The sequence below is a fragment of the Drosophila novamexicana genome, unplaced genomic scaffold (genome assembly GCF_003285875.2).
Source record: "Drosophila novamexicana strain 15010-1031.04,08,12 unplaced genomic scaffold, DnovRS2.1 tig00001302-arrow-arrow-pilon, whole genome shotgun sequence".
In the NCBI taxonomy this organism is placed as follows: Eukaryota; Metazoa; Arthropoda; class Insecta; order Diptera; family Drosophilidae; genus Drosophila; species Drosophila novamexicana.
Genome location: NW_020824849.1, coordinates 554,695 through 570,690, shown reverse-complemented (window position 1 = coordinate 570,690; position 15,996 = coordinate 554,695). Strand labels below are relative to the sequence as shown.

The 15,996-nt window shown below is 38.9% G+C and overlaps 1 protein-coding gene across 1 annotated transcript; it reads right to left on the bottom strand.

Moving 5' to 3' along the window:
- Positions 1-12,914: 12,914 nt before the first annotated feature.
- Positions 12,915-14,445, bottom strand: LOC115767097 (eukaryotic translation initiation factor 4E1). The gene is made up of 2 exons (XM_030711245.1): positions 14,314-14,445; positions 12,915-14,248 (listed from the first exon to the last, which is right to left on the bottom strand). The coding sequence occupies exon 2, from the start codon at positions 14,225-14,227 to the stop codon at positions 13,298-13,300; it is 930 nt and encodes a 309-aa protein (XP_030567105.1). The 5' UTR covers positions 14,228-14,248; positions 14,314-14,445; the 3' UTR covers positions 12,915-13,297.
- Between the last annotated feature and the right edge of the window lie 1,551 nt (positions 14,446-15,996).

Here is a 15,996-nt window from a genome sequence, read left to right as displayed (position 1 = left end):
TGAATATACATACCTATTAGCTCGTATATGTCTCCTTCTAAGCATATTAATGTAAATAATATTAACATATATTACATGTGCTACATATTATATATTTTGTAGAACTATTCATGTGCAAGCATTTGTCTTTTGTGCTTAAAGTCTGCACACCATTCAAGGAGCCTTCAATGTATTCATCCGTTGTATGAGTGTCTCCATTTCTATTCAAGATGTCGCACACAGAACGGTCGCCATTACAAAACTAAGTGTCTAAGTGAGACACACACGCACACACATATAGAGGCGTGTACACACACACACACACACACACACACGCATGCCGAAAAGAAGACTCGAAAACGAAAGCAACACAAAAATTGCACAACGCGAATTAGTGACACATTTTCGAATTCGATATAAATGTTTTTTATGGGTTACTTAAGTCGAACAGAGCAAACACAAAGCACAGTTCTCAGGGTCGCTGCTGTGGGTTGGTGGGTTGGTGGGCTATTGGGCGGGTTGGGCTGCCGTCGTCAGCCTGGTTGCTACATTGATAGTAATTGCATGCAGCATGCACAATTGCAGTCGCTTGGAGCTTACTAAAAACGAGACGCGTAATAAATCCATAATCCGAGGCGACAATTTGAATCATTGCGCTGTAAATGCAATGTCGACTGGGCGGGTGGTCGTGTGGCGTTGTGGGGGGAGTTGGGGGAGGCTGTAACGGGTAACCGGCTGGAGTACAGCTTGCCGGCGGGGGTCTAAAGGTCTTGGGTCGAGGCAAACGTTTGACAGGCAACGTCGTTGTCACAGCTGCAACTGCTGCTGCTGCTCCGCAAGGCAGCTCCAGTTCGGAGTTCGCAGTTCCCAGCTCCCAGTTACCAGCTTCCCAGTTCGCAGTTCGCATCCAAAAGACAAGACAGTCGCAGCTGCAGTCACAGTTGTAGACGCTGCTGTTGCCCTTTCTTTTTGTTTTATTGCATTTCACTTTACTGGCTTTTAGTTTTTCGTTATTATTGTTGTTGTTGTTGCTGCTGCTGCTGTCCTGACGCCAAATTCATTTGCCCCCGAACCGACTCTTCCTTAGCCATGCCCGTTTGCCGCTGTCAGGCATGTGAAAATTGCATTTTATGCTGCGCTACTTGCCACGCCATCCCGTCCTGCGCCGCCCCGCCCCGCACGCTGCCTGTTGCCTTGTGCTTAGTCGGTAGACAGGTCCTTGTGCTGTGTGTGTTTGCCTTTGCCTTGGCAGTTAAAATAATCATAATAAAAACAAAATCCAGCGCACAAATGCGGCACAGACGAGACGAAGACGTAGAATAGGATTGAGCATGAGACTGGGAATGAGCATGGCCAGAACAAGAGAAAGCGCATTAAAGGAGCAGCAGTAGCAGCAGCAGCAACAACAACAATGAATGTCAACATTTGCCAGCGCACTTTGGCAAGAAAACGGAAGCTGAGAATCAGGACATGGGCTTTGACTTGAACATGGACAGGAACGTGAATGCCTCACGTCGGCTTAGTTATCTTGATCAGAGCCAGGCAATCCATTTAATTTGCCCTTAATGAAGTTTGCAAAAGAAGTGCAACAGTATAGTAGCAGTAGCTGTTGCAGCCAGTCGGCAGTAAGTAGCAGGCAGCTGCAGCAGGCAGCAGGCAGCTGCAGCAGGCAGCAGGCAGCAAGCATTTAATGGTCTTTTGGGTCATCCAATCCAAAAGCTGACGCCGTTCGATTTATTCGCCCGACCTTTGTTATTGGCAGCGGATTTTCCATGTTGCGGTTGGTTGGCAGCCAAGCTGGCTAGATCCACAGCCAGGATAAAATGTTAATTTGCAAATGGTTTGGTCTGCGGCCATGACATAACGCTATCGCAGCAACAGCATCGCAGCAGTCGCATCGTTTAAGCCAGGTCAGCAGCAACGGCTAACAACTGCAGCTGCCGTCTAACCAATTGGCTGCCATCTTCGTGTTGCACCAGCTCGCAATTACACAGTACTGGTAAGTAGAGATTCGTTTGTTATTTCTCTATATATATAATGATCACGCTTTCAGCAACCATTGCTATCTGCACATATCGTTATCTGTTATTGATAAGCCCGTTTGCCAAATAAGCAATTGACCCATTTTAAAGCTGCAACAATTTTAAAGTGTCAGCCTGTAGTTGTTCAACGCAATTAAATGGTACATATCTTTTTCTCTTGCTGCATCTAGTTTTTCAAATTTTCAACAATTTGTTGATACTCAGCATCCATAAAATGGGCAAAAAGGGCTTAACGTGTGCTGTACAATTAAACGTAACTGAGAGAAGCTAATGGTTTTGTATTTGTATTTCAATTACAGCGTATTTCGCCTCACAGAAGCCTATAAAAACAATAGATCACATATTGTTTCAGGTTAAAATGTTTATTATTATCAAATTGTTTTCCTATCAATCAGTTTATTATAGTCCAAAATTGCTTTCTTTTTATGTATTAATAATTTAAATAATTTTTATTATTTTATTTAATTCGTTAGTATATATAGAGTGATGCTTGCAGGGTATTTTCTAGTCGTGCATACACGCAAGTGCTGTTGTTGTTTTGCATTTGTTTCGTTCTACTACTTTTTAACATTTGCATTTTGAACTCAATCAATTTCGTTGCACATGACACATTTTACGTTGTACATTGCACGTTGGACGTTGCACTCTGAATATTGCAAATTGCGCCCCGGGGACGTAACACGCTTGGAGTGACTGGCCGTAAAGCTGGCCTTCTCCTGGGAGCATCTTATTTAATTAATGGAACTACGAATTAGTTCAACTATTTGCCAAACATTTACCTAAAAATTTGCGCACCAATTTCCGATTGGCATATCGTGCCAAATACTCGCACACATTCACTTCACATTGCACTTCGAACTCGGCCCAGGGCCCAGGTAAAAGGTTGGGCGATCAATGCTCAACGTGAGTTCGGGTCAGCTTTGGCCAAAAGGTAATCACACCAACGCATGACTGACAGCTATGTCATTACGCATTTAAGAGAAGACTCGACAGGGGCAGAGACCACCTCAATGGAGTCTCGGCCAACGACCGAATAAGCCCAATTGTCATGCATTAACAAGCTGCATGTGTGTGTGTGTGTGTGTGCGTGCACATGTGTGTTCTTGGTGCACATAATTAGTCGACGCTGGAGCCATAAAGTCGTCGTGGCGCCTCGGGCGGAAGCTTTTTCAATATTGCATTGGTTGCTGGACCTGTAGCAACTGGTTTGTTGGGGCAATCAGTTGCTCTAATGGCTGGTCTCGATTCCTGTGCAGCTCTGTTTGGCACATGTTGCTTTGGGGATTTCGAGAAGCTGTTGCATTCTGTCGCTCACCTGAGGTCTGTCATGTTGAGAGTCTTTGTGGTCCAGAGAGGCATTCATCTGGGCCAAATTAGTAGATCAAAGATACGAAACTGAATTAAAAATGTGCATCAAAATTTGTCTTCCTTTTGGAAAAATGACAAACGATTTTACTGTGTGTCTAAATTTGTTATCTGGCTTAAAATTGCATTTAAATGAAACTGGCTTTAAAAAAATATTTTTTTTTTACATTTTGCCAATAGTTTTTTTTCCCCTTATGTATTTTGCAGGCTCGAAATCATTTGAATTTTTATATATATATATACATAACTTATATTTATATTTAATATTTTTTACTTATATTATATATTATAGTTATATTTTTATGTTTTATAACATTTTTATATATGGTCTTTTATTACATAAAATTTAATAATAATAATAAATTAATGTTATAATATGTGATAATTCCTTATGTTTGTAACTAGATTTCCAAAGTACATTATTTTGTTAGGAAAATGAATCGATTTTCATGCATGCATATTTTATTCCATATTTCAGGTTGCCATTCTCTTGACTCTAGCAAAATATTTATTTGTTATTTTTGACAACTTTTTTATTGGGATAACATTTTCGTGAATTTAGCTAAATATTTCGGGTAATGAAAATGTTTTTAACTTTTTTTATAATAAGGATAATATTTTTATTTGAGTGTAAAGACCTTTTTTTTAAGCTTGCGCTCTAGATTTTTATACCCTGAACCCATTAAAAATGGGTATAAGGGTATATTATATTTGTGCGAAAGCCAAATGTATGTAACAGGCAGAAGGAAGCAACTCCGACCCCATAAAGTATATATATTCTTGATCAGCATAAATAGCTGAGTCGATCTAGCCATGTCCGTCTGTCTGTCCGTCCGTCCGTATGTATGAACGGAAGGATATCAGAACCTATAAGAGTTAGAGACTGAAATTTTAGATGTAGATGCTCCTAGCTCCCGCGCAGATCGAGTTTGTTTCCGATAATCGATAACTTACTCCGTTTCCAAGCAATCGATAAAAATCGATATCGATATCCTGTTTTTTGGGCAATTTTGGTAAATAATAAGAACTAGAGTCACCAAACTTAACATATAGCTTCTAAAATAGAATATATGTATATGATATAAGATTTTTCTTCATGCTTTTCCCTCTAGATTAATGTGGCATTCAAATTTCGACACCGCTTTTTTAGTCGAAATTCATGTCCAAATCTTACCCCAAGATTAGTATATAGACATGGGTCAAAAATTACCACCTCCATATCTCGGCCAAATCTCATCCGATTTTCACGAAGTTTGGATTTTTCTTCATGGTTTTCCCTTTAGATTAATCTGGCATTCAAATCCGAACACCGATTTTTTAGTCGAAATTTATGTCAAAATCTTACCCCAAGATTCGTATATAGACATGGGTCAAAAATTACCACCCCCATAACTCGGTCAAATCTTATCCGACTTTCACGAAGTTTGGCTTTTTCTTAATGGTTTTCCCTCTAGATTAATCTGGCATTCAAATCTCGACACCGATTTTTTAGTCGAAATTCATGTCCAAATCTTACCCCAAGATTAGTATATAGACATGGGTCAAAAATTACCACCCCCATATCTCGGCCAAATCTCATCCGATTTTCACGAAGTTTGGATTTTTCTTCATGGTTTTCCCTTTAGATTAATCTGGCATTCAAATCCGAACACCGATTTTTTAGTCGAAATTTATGTCAAAATCTTACCCCAAGATTCGTATATAGACATGGGTCAAAAATTACCACCCCCATAACTCGGTCAAATCTTATCCGATTTTCACGAAGTTTGGCTTTTTCTTAATGGTTTTCCCTCTAGATTAATCTGGCATTCAAATCTCGACACCGATTTTTTAGTCGAAATTCATGTCCAAATCTTACCCCAAGATTAGTATATAGACATGGGTCAAAAATTACCACCTCCATATCTCGGCCAAATCTCATCCGATTTTCGCGAAGTTTGGATTTTTCTTCATGGTTTTCCCTTTAGATTAATCTGGCATTCAAATCCGAATACCGATTTTTAAGTCGAAATTTATGTCCAAATCTTACCCCAAGATTCGTATATAGACATGGGTCAAAAATTACCACCCCCATAACTCGGTCAAATCTTATCCGATTTTCACGAAGTTTGGCTTTTTCTTAATGGTTTTCCCTCTAGATTAATCTGGCATTCAAATCTGAACACCGATTTTTTTGTCGAAATTTATGTCCAAATCTTACCCCAAGATTCGTACATAGACATGGGTCAAAAATTACCACCTCCATAACTCGGTCAAATCTCATCCGATTTTCACGAAGTTTGGATTTTTCTTCATGGTTTTCCATCTAGATTAATCCGGCATTCAAATCTGAACACCGATTTTTTTGTCGAAATTTATGTCCAAATCTTACCCCAAGATTCGTACATAGACATGGGTCAAAAATTACCACCTCCATAACTCGGTCAAATCTCATCCGATTTTCACGAAGTTTGGATTTTTCTTCATGGTTTTCCCTCTAGATTAATCTGGCATTCAAATCTCGACACCGATTTTTTAGTCGAAATTCATGTCCAAATCTTACCGCAATTTTCGTATATAGACATGGGTCAAAAATTACCACCCCCATAACTCGGCCAAATCTCATCCGATTTTCACGAAGTTTGGATTTTTCTTCATGGTTTTCCCTCTAGATTAATCTGGCATTCAAATCTCGACACCGATTTTTTAGTCGAAATTCATGTCCAAATCTTACCCCAAGATTCGTATATAGACATGGGTCAAAAATTACCACCTCCATAACTCGGTCAAATCTCATCCGATTTTCACGAAGTTTGGATTTTTCTTCATGGTTTTCCCTCTAGATTAATCTGGCATTCAAATCTCGACACCGATTTTTTAGTCGAAATTCATGTCCAAATCTTACCCCAAGATTAGTATATAGACATGGGTCAAAAATTACCACCTCCATATCTCGGCCAAGTCTCATCCGATTTTCGCGAAGTTTGGATTTTTCTTCATGGTTTTCCCTTTAGATTAATCTGGCATTCAAATCCGAACACCGATTTTTTAGTCGAAATTTATGTCCAAATCTTACCCCAAGATTCGTATATAGACATGGGTCAAAAATTACCACCCCCATAACTCGGTCAAATCTTATCTGATTTTCACGAAGTTTGGCTTTTTCTTAATGGTTTTCCCTCTAGATTAATCTGGCATTCAAATCTCGACACCGATTTTTTAGTCGAAATTCATGTCCAAATCTTACCCCAAGATTCGTATATAGACATGGGTCAAAAATTACCACCTCCATAACTCGGTCAAATCTCATCCGATTTTCACGAAGTTTGGATTTTTCTTCATGGTTTTCCATCTAGATTAATCCGGCATTCAAATCTGAACACCGATTTTTTTGTCGAAATTTATGTCCAAATCTTACCCCAAGATTCGTACATAGACATGGGTCAAAAATTACCACCTCCATAACTCGGTCAAATCTCATCCGATTTTCACGAAGTTTGGATTTTTCTTCATGGTTTTCCCTCTAGATTAATCTGGCATTCAAATCTCGACACCGATTTTTTAGTCGAAATTCATGTCCAAATCTTACCGCAATTTTCGTATATAGACATGGGTCAAAAATTACCACCCCCATAACTCGGCCAAATCTCATCCGATTTTCACGAAGTTTGGATTTTTCTTCATGGTTTTCCCTCTAGATTAATCTGGCATTCAAATCTCGACACCGATTTTTTAGTCGAAATTCATGTCCAAATCTTACCCCAAGATTCGTATATAATAACTTGGTCAAATCTCATCCGATTTTCACGAAGCTTGGATTTTTCTTCATGGTTTTCCCTCTAGATTAATCCGGCATTCAAATCTGAACACCGATTTTTTTGTCGAAATTTATGTCCAAATCTTACCCCAAGATTCGTACATAGACATGGGTCAAAAATTACCACCTCCATAACTCGGTCAAATCTCATCCGATTTTCACGAAGTTTGGATTTTTCTTCATGGTTTTCCCTCTAGATTAATCTGGCATTCAAATCTCGACACCGATTTTTTAGTCGAAATTCATGTCCAAATCTTACCGCAATTTTCGTATATAGACATGGGTCAAAAATTACCACCCCCATAACTCGGCCAAATCTCATCCGATTTTCGCGAAGTTTGGATTTTTCTTCATGGTTTTCCCTTTAGATTAATCTGGCATTCAAATCCGAACACCGATTTTTTAGTCGAAATTTATGTCCAAATCTTACCCCAAGATTCGTATATAGACATGGGTCAAAAATTACCACCCCCATAACTCGGTCAAATCTTATCTGATTTTCACGAAGTTTGGCTTTTTCTTAATGGTTTTCCCTCTAGATTAATCTGGCATTCAAATCTCGACACCGATTTTTTAGTCGAAATTCATGTCCAAATCTTACCCCAAGATTCGTATATAGACATGGGTCAAAAATTACCACCTCCATAACTCGGTCAAATCTCATCCGATTTTCACGAAGTTTGGATTTTTCTTCATGGTTTTCCATCTAGATTAATCCGGCATTCAAATCTGAACACCGATTTTTTTGTCGAAATTTATGTCCAAATCTTACCCCAAGATTCGTACATAGACATGGGTCAAAAATTACCACCTCCATAACTCGGTCAAATCTCATCCGATTTTCACGAAGTTTGGATTTTTCTTCATGGTTTTCCCTCTAGATTAATCTGGCATTCAAATCTCGACACCGATTTTTTAGTCGAAATTCATGTCCAAATCTTACCGCAATTTTCGTATATAGACATGGGTCAAAAATTACCACCCCCATAACTCGGCCAAATCTCATCCGATTTTCACGAAGTTTGGATTTTTCTTCATGGTTTTCCCTCTAGATTAATCTGGCATTCAAATCTCGACACCGATTTTTTAGTCGAAATTCATGTCCAAATCTTACCCCAAGATTCGTATATAATAACTTGGTCAAATCTCATCCGATTTTCACGAAGCTTGGATTTTTCTTCATGGTTTTCCCTCTAGATTAATCTGGCATTCAAATCTCGACACCGATTTTTTAGTCGAAATTCATGTCCAAATTTTACCCGAAGATTCGTATATAGACATGGGTCAAAAATTACCACCCCCATAACTTGGTCAAATCTCATCCGATTTTCACGAAGCTTGGATTTTTCTTCATGGTTTTCCCTCTAGATTAATCTGGCATTCAAATCTCGACACCGATTTTTAAGTCGAAATTTATGTCCAAATCTTACCCCAAGATTCGTACATAGACATGGGTCAAAAATTACCACCTCCATAACTCGCCCAAATCTCATCCGATTTTCACGAAGCTTGGATTTTTCTTCATGGTTTTCCCTCTAGATTAATCTGGCATTCAAATCTCGACACCGATTTTTTAGTCGAAATTCATGTCCGAATCTTACCCCATGATTAGTATATAGACATGGGTCAAAAATTACCACCCCCATAACTCGGTCAAATCTCATCCGATTTTCACGAAGTTTGGATTTTTCGTCATGGTTTTCCCTCTAGATTAATCTGGCATTCAAATCTCGACACCGATTTTTTAGTCGAAATTCATGTCCAAATCTTACCCCAAGATTCGTATATAGACATGGGTCAAAAATTACCACCCCCATAACTCGGTCAAGTCTTATCCGATTTTCACGAAGTTTGGCTTTTAATAGCCTGAACCCATTAAAAATGGGTATAAGGGTATATTGTATTTGTGCGAAAGCCAAATATATGTAACAGGCAGAAGGAAGCAACTCCGACCCCATAAAGTATATATATTCTAGATCAGCATAAATAGCTGAGTCGATCTAGCCATGTCCGTCCGTCCGTCCGTCCGTATGTATGAACGGAAGGATCTCAGAACCTATAAGAGCTAGAGGACTGGATTTTAGATGTAGATGAAGTGAAACATAAGTGAAACATAATTTGCGAATAACAGAACTTAATAACGTTTTATTGTCTAATGTCCAAGCCAAGATCTAAGATCTCGTAAATGAAAGTATTTGATTTCTGCAATACTTATTTTTACATTTAATGCTGCCGCAGCTTTAAGCTGGTAAAGACTTGAAACCCATTTGCAGCGCTATAAGTTACCACCGACCCTACCACGTATCTCTATCATTCGTTGCCGCAAATGGAAAAGCACTTTCGCGCTGAATGTGTGTGCGCGTGTGTGCGTGTGTCTGTTAACCAAAATCAAGCCGACTATTTTGCATACGCAAATAAAAATAAATAAATTGAAATACGTTGGGAGTCGGAAGCCTAACTCCCACTGCCAACACTACCACTACCACCCCCCGTGAGCATATAACACGCATGTAAATCGACGTTTTACAACACAAATGCCACCTGTGGGGCCGCCTGCCGCCATACCCGTTAGCTAGCTGTCAGGGGTGTAGTTGCCAGCTTACAGGTAAATTTGGCTTTCTCCAAATTTTTTTTTTGGGGAGTCGTTGGATGTAGCGTTGCCAATTGTTCAAATTGCATGAGGTCTGCTTTTACCTTTTTCTTTATTTATTTTTTTTTTGCACCTTTCTGTCTGCGCCATTTTGCATATTTTCCGATTTTCAGCACACCAAAAATGGGCGTCATTTGTGCTTCACTTGACGTCGCTGCTCTAAACATATATAAAGGATAGATGTGTATGTAGATTGATTTTCTTTCAACCAAAGGTTTTCAATCGTATGTGCATTATCAATTATTTTCTTGTTTAATAAGTTTTAAATGGCTTTCGGAGTGAAAACAAAAAATATTTAGCTGTTATGTTCAATATTCTTCTTTCTTGAGAATGGTTTTCCACAGCTTTGTACCCAGCATTTGAAGTTTGTTTCATTTTAATTTGTATAATTTACTAAATAATTCAATATATAGAAACCAAACCTTTTTATACCCAATTGTTTTTTGGCAAATGGCAAAAAGAACCATATCTGACCTCATAAAGTATATGTATATATTCTTGATCAGCATCAATAGCAGAGCGATCTAGCCACGTCTATCTGCCTGCTCATCCGTTCGTTAGTCTGTCCGTCTGTCCATCCGTTTATCCATCTATTCGTCCATCAACTCATTAGTCTGTCCGTATGTAAACGCAACGATCTCAGAACCTTTAAAGACCAGAAATTTTGAAAAATTGCAGTACGAGTTCGATTTTGCATATCGATAACTTGCCCCGTTTCCGAGCAATCGATGGAAGTTTATTTCCTTTTATTAAATTTAATGTTAGAATTCCTGGGCTCAGGCTGCTTCGATTCCAAGCCGATTGCCGCGTTGGTTTATATGCACATACGCCTTGACAGGTCTCATCCGACTTTAATAAAATCTTTAAAAGAACTGCACAGCATGCATTCATACGTGTATAAAATATTTAGATACTATCTGATATTTGCCATATTAGAAACTAAATACTTCTATCACATTTGTCTATTTAGCTTGAAGCAATAAAAATGGCATATCGATTAAAGTCTTTTAATCAATTCTGAAGCTGGTTTTTCCTTTTGGGCGAGGACGCAATTACAACTAATTTACTGCCACCCCCCTGTGTATGCAATAAAATGAAATTAAATGCCATAAATCAATGCCAAATATGTTTTGCTAGCTTTCCCACAACTTGGAAGCGTTCATATTTATGGCACAGATATATACCAATACGTACAACAGAGCGTATGGCTTGGCGCCTTGACCTTTAACCAGGCCATTGCCAGCAAACGGCAAACGCAGCTGGCTTACATTTTGAAAGCTTCTGGCCACTTGGTAAGCTCAAAGACCTTTGATGCCTATGGCATTAAAGAATTGAAATATATAATCCATTTTTGTATATTTTTCTTTTATTCCTGATTTAAAAAATGTTCACCATGTTTTAGTTAATAAGTGTTAGTTAATAAATAATCAATTTATATGAGTTTTGAACGAATACTTGATCAAGTTGAACATCTAGATCTAAAATGTAGTCGTATCTGCTATGCATTCTACAAATACTTTAAAAATGAATTTAATTTAATTTAAATATATTTTATTATAAACAAGATTACAATTATCTAACATTGGCAGGTTAAGCCAGTTATATGTAGGGATTTACTTAAATTAAAATTAAAGAGTGCAACATTTAGTTAAATTAATTATTGCTTGCATGGACACCGTTTGAGTCTTCATTTTCTTGTCCCAAAAAAGCCCAGCTCCACTTATGGGTCACCTAGATCTTCTCCTCACAGGAGAAAAATAAACTTATTCACTGAAAAAAATATAATTTTTTATTGCTCTAGGCAGAGAATGTTGTAGCATAGTTTCTTATTAAATCGTCTCTTGCCATTGTGCGGGCTCCTTGAGCGGAAAAGCTTTTAAGAACCTGAAATTCGATATGGTTCGTATTGTGCGAAGCTGTTGATTAAAGTCAAAGGTAGTTAAGAGTAGGTTAATGTGCATTTGACAGTTTACAGGATTCAATACCAACAACAACAATAACTCTTAAGCAATCTTTTATGGAAATGTTGCTCAATGGCCGTGTGTACAACAACAGATTGTTCAGCGAACAAAGAAATAACAGCAACAAGGCAAGAGGAAAAAAAACCCAATCAAATTGAAGTAAGGTGGTCAACGGCTTGTGGGTGACCCGTGGTCAGCACGCCGTCGCTCCAGTGCCAATAGCCGAAACAGAAACAACAACAAAGGCACGTGGTGTGGGAAGAGGGCAAGCGTAAACATAAGAAACCATGTGGCGGGACCACCTGACCAGGTCCAGCGCCTGGCCAAACGGCCAGTTCTGTGCTGCAACGAAAATAGTCACAATAAAATGCCAACTGCCAATAAACGTCAATAAATCAAACAATTGAGCGGGGCCAAGTTTTGTGACGTCGTGCGCCAAATAAGTCCAACCAACGACGTGGTCCCAAACCGAGTTCCAAGCAGTATGAATGCCCAAAAAAACAAAAAGAAACCAAACGTAGCAAAGCATAAAAAAAACCAGACTTTGAACTCTACTCTACTCTACTCGCCACAAACAGATCAAACTGAATAGCATGATATATATAGACTATATCGGGTCTGCAAATCCCATACAATTTTTCGTTGATTCGGTTCACGTTTAGTTTCGGTTCCACGATCTCAGGTCCAGCTTTTGTCCTAAGCCTTTACTTGTCATATATTATTTATAATTGCCCGTTCTACTAAAAATATTGCAAGCCGTAGATATTTTCATATAGAAGTTGCGGGCTACATTAGATATGTAACCAACATTGGCATCTATCAAATATGATTAGATAAATCCAATGGTTGATAAGTTTTTTATTTTCAGCATAAACATTTTTTAAATAAATATGGCTCGACTCATGTTACGATTGGGCTTGATTTAAAGTTCAGCTTATATTGAAAAATATATTAGAATTATTGAATAAAAAAAAAAACGATTTTTGAAAAATATGTGATTCGATTCACTTGGCCAGTTCGTAAAATATTTCATGAAGCTGAAAGTATCTGTTTTTCGAATTATAGAAGATCTAAAATTATGAGAATTAAATATAAATGAAAAGCTTCCAGTTGTTTATAATTTATTTTCTGTATTGTTGAGTTTCTTGTAAATTCTTTAATATATTCTTCACATAGAAGATTTTCTGCGATCGACATGGAATTTATAATTAACAATTTGGGCTTTATTATTGAGAATATCAACTGAAAAATTTCAAATGAACCTTGGAACTACGGTTTGGACTGAGAATTTGGTCGCCGTTATTGGGATCAGCCTTTTTGTCAGACTTTGACGATTTGGGATGTGAGTGAACATTTTTAGTTGCTGTGTTTAATATTGAGTGGGTATTTGCATTGTGTGAAGGACTGACATCCAAAAGGACAATATATGTGTGCTATGTCTGTAGTATATTTGTTTTGGTTGGGGAATGGTTATTTTTAGTTAAAGGCGGCCAATGGCCACACTCTAGCGCGTATAGATTGTCTTGACCAAAGATCCCTGCTTGGCCATGGTGTCCTTGTGTAGTTGATACTGCAGCACGTAGGCGCTCTCCATGCGCAGGCCATCGCGCAGCTTGCCACCGATCTCAAGGGCAGCTGCCTCATTGCCGCCATTGGCTGTCCATATGGAGATCTTATTGTTTTTGCCACGTATATTGACAACAGCGCCGCACAGCTCGTGCGAATATTCACAGCTCTCGCCGATTAAAACAAGCATTGTGTCCAGCCAGAAGTTATCCAAATCATTCTTATTCCCTTTGTTCAAAGTGATTACCCAGCGTCCGCCCTTCACATTGGCCTCATCCTCCCACATTGGGCGTATTCCTTTCTTGAACAGACAATAGTCGCTGCCCATTTTAATCTCCGATGGCGTCTTTATATGATTTATGAGGCTCCAGAAGTTCTCGACCGTACTAAAGCTGGCCACCTCGTGCAGCATTTCCTCCCAGCTCTTACTACGATCAGTTTCCAAATACCACAGCGTCCATTCACTGTTAAGAGGATGATGCGGCTCAGTTGGTAATTGTTCCGTTTCACTGCCACCAGCCACACCAAAGGTGACCGTATCCGAGACAGTTGCATCGCCGGGCGCCAATGGCGTCATATAACCACCATCTGTGGTGCATCCACTCAAATCGGAGCGTGGAGTCGATAGCGGTGAGCAAACGCTGCTGCCACCGCTGCAACATGTTGCATTCATGACACTCTTATAGCTGGCGCTGCTGCTGCTGCCGCTGCCACTGCGTCCGCTGGCCGAGCTCGGCTTGTTGGCCTTCTTGGTAGGGGAGCAGCTTTGCACGGGCGTCGTGGAGAACTCATCGTTGTTGGAGCACGACTTGAACATGGTCTTTGGATTGGCAAAGTTTTTCATCTTGTAAAAGTTAGACGGATACATAATGCACGCTTACGTTGAACTCTATGGAGACAAGGACAAACATATTGAGTACACTATACAAGATATCAATATATTGATGGGCTTGCCTTTGCCTGCGAATAACTTGATCTCAATTGCCGTTTTTGTGTTCCTCTGTACTTTGCTCCAAATTCAAATTTGTTGCTTTTGATTTTAGGATTATCACAACATGCGAACGATGTTATTTCTGTTCTAGAACGCAAACTGTATGACTGATTTATCAGGCGCCGCATACTCGACATTCTGAATTCCGTCGAATACCATATCAATTGAAGCTAACAGCCTGCATGCCCTTCTCAACACTATCCACGCGCCAACGTTCAATTAGTGCTGTAAGGTGATGCAATTCGAATCTAGTCTGGGCACACTTGAAACAAATTAGTTATGCGAGTTTTTTACTGTTGCAAGACGCGTGCTCTTCGTGGAATATTAGCGTGTTTAGTTTAATGAACATGATGTCAGGGCTGGATAATGAATTCTATGGCTTTACCCTAACTGCTAAAAACAATATTTTCACCTGGGACTCGGGCTCCAAAACGGAATCACGGGGCCATAAGCTTTTAATCAAGCAGATATTGCTCGATGACAAAGCTAAGGATGATGAGTACAATGTGGTCAATGTTGACTCTCTCGTGGAGGAAGTTCGTCTGCCAATTGCTGTGCTTAGGGCTGGCGAGTTGCGGGTCATCCATCCAAATCTCGAGTTTTACGAGTCAAGGGTTACGTTCACACTGAGCACTGGCAGCGGTCCCGTGCATATTTACGGCCAAAACATTAAGGATAATGTAAAACTGGTTTATATCAGGGGGCGAAATAATGATCCTAGATACCAAAGTTCTCGCCGCTTTAACCAAATCTAAGCAGCAATTCAGCTGGACCGGATAATTTTACGAGCTTTTTAAGTACATAAAAACAAATTATTGAAAAACAAAATGTGCATATCAAAAATAAACCAAATGTAAGTCAATGTTAAATATGTATATTATTTATAAATCCTTGCGATATAAACTCAGCGCTGCTTAGATATACATATACATACATAGGCGTTGTTCGTTGAAAACAAGGTAATCCATTCTAATTACAGTTCTCTTAACCTATGCCAAGTGCTACAACTGTTAAGTCCGCCCAGCCCTGTACAAAAAGTGTTGCAAAAAGTTGGCTGCGTGTTAGCTATTTTAAAGTGTAATAAGCTTTTTTTTATTTATATGTATCAATTTAAAATCATGCTTAAATAATTATACCCTAACAAAAGACGAACAAAAACAAACGTGAGCTCATTGAATGTAGCGTAAGCGCATTTTTGGTTTTGTTCAAATTGATGCTGGAAAATTGCAAAAAAGCCGTAACTAAGTAAAATCGAACACGTAAGAGTTATTCGGTTAAGATTGCTAAGCTTGTAAATACCCTGTACGCTGCCATATTACCCAATACAGAAAACATATTTGTAATTTTGAAACTAACTCGCCTTAATGAGTATTTAAATGCTGTATTTTCAAATCGAACGTTTCTTCTTCTAGTTAAATACAAAGTTTATGAAATGGCTTAAACGAGAAGCGAAACGTGTATATTCTCGAATTGTGAGTTGGATATAGGGTCCTGGCCAAAGCCCAATTTCAATTCCAATCGCACGCAAAACTTGACGAGTTTCAAAATAAATATTTACACACACCCTCACGCACACACATCAGCACAAACGTCGCAACACACACACACACGAACACACACACAGACACACACTCAACACACTTGGC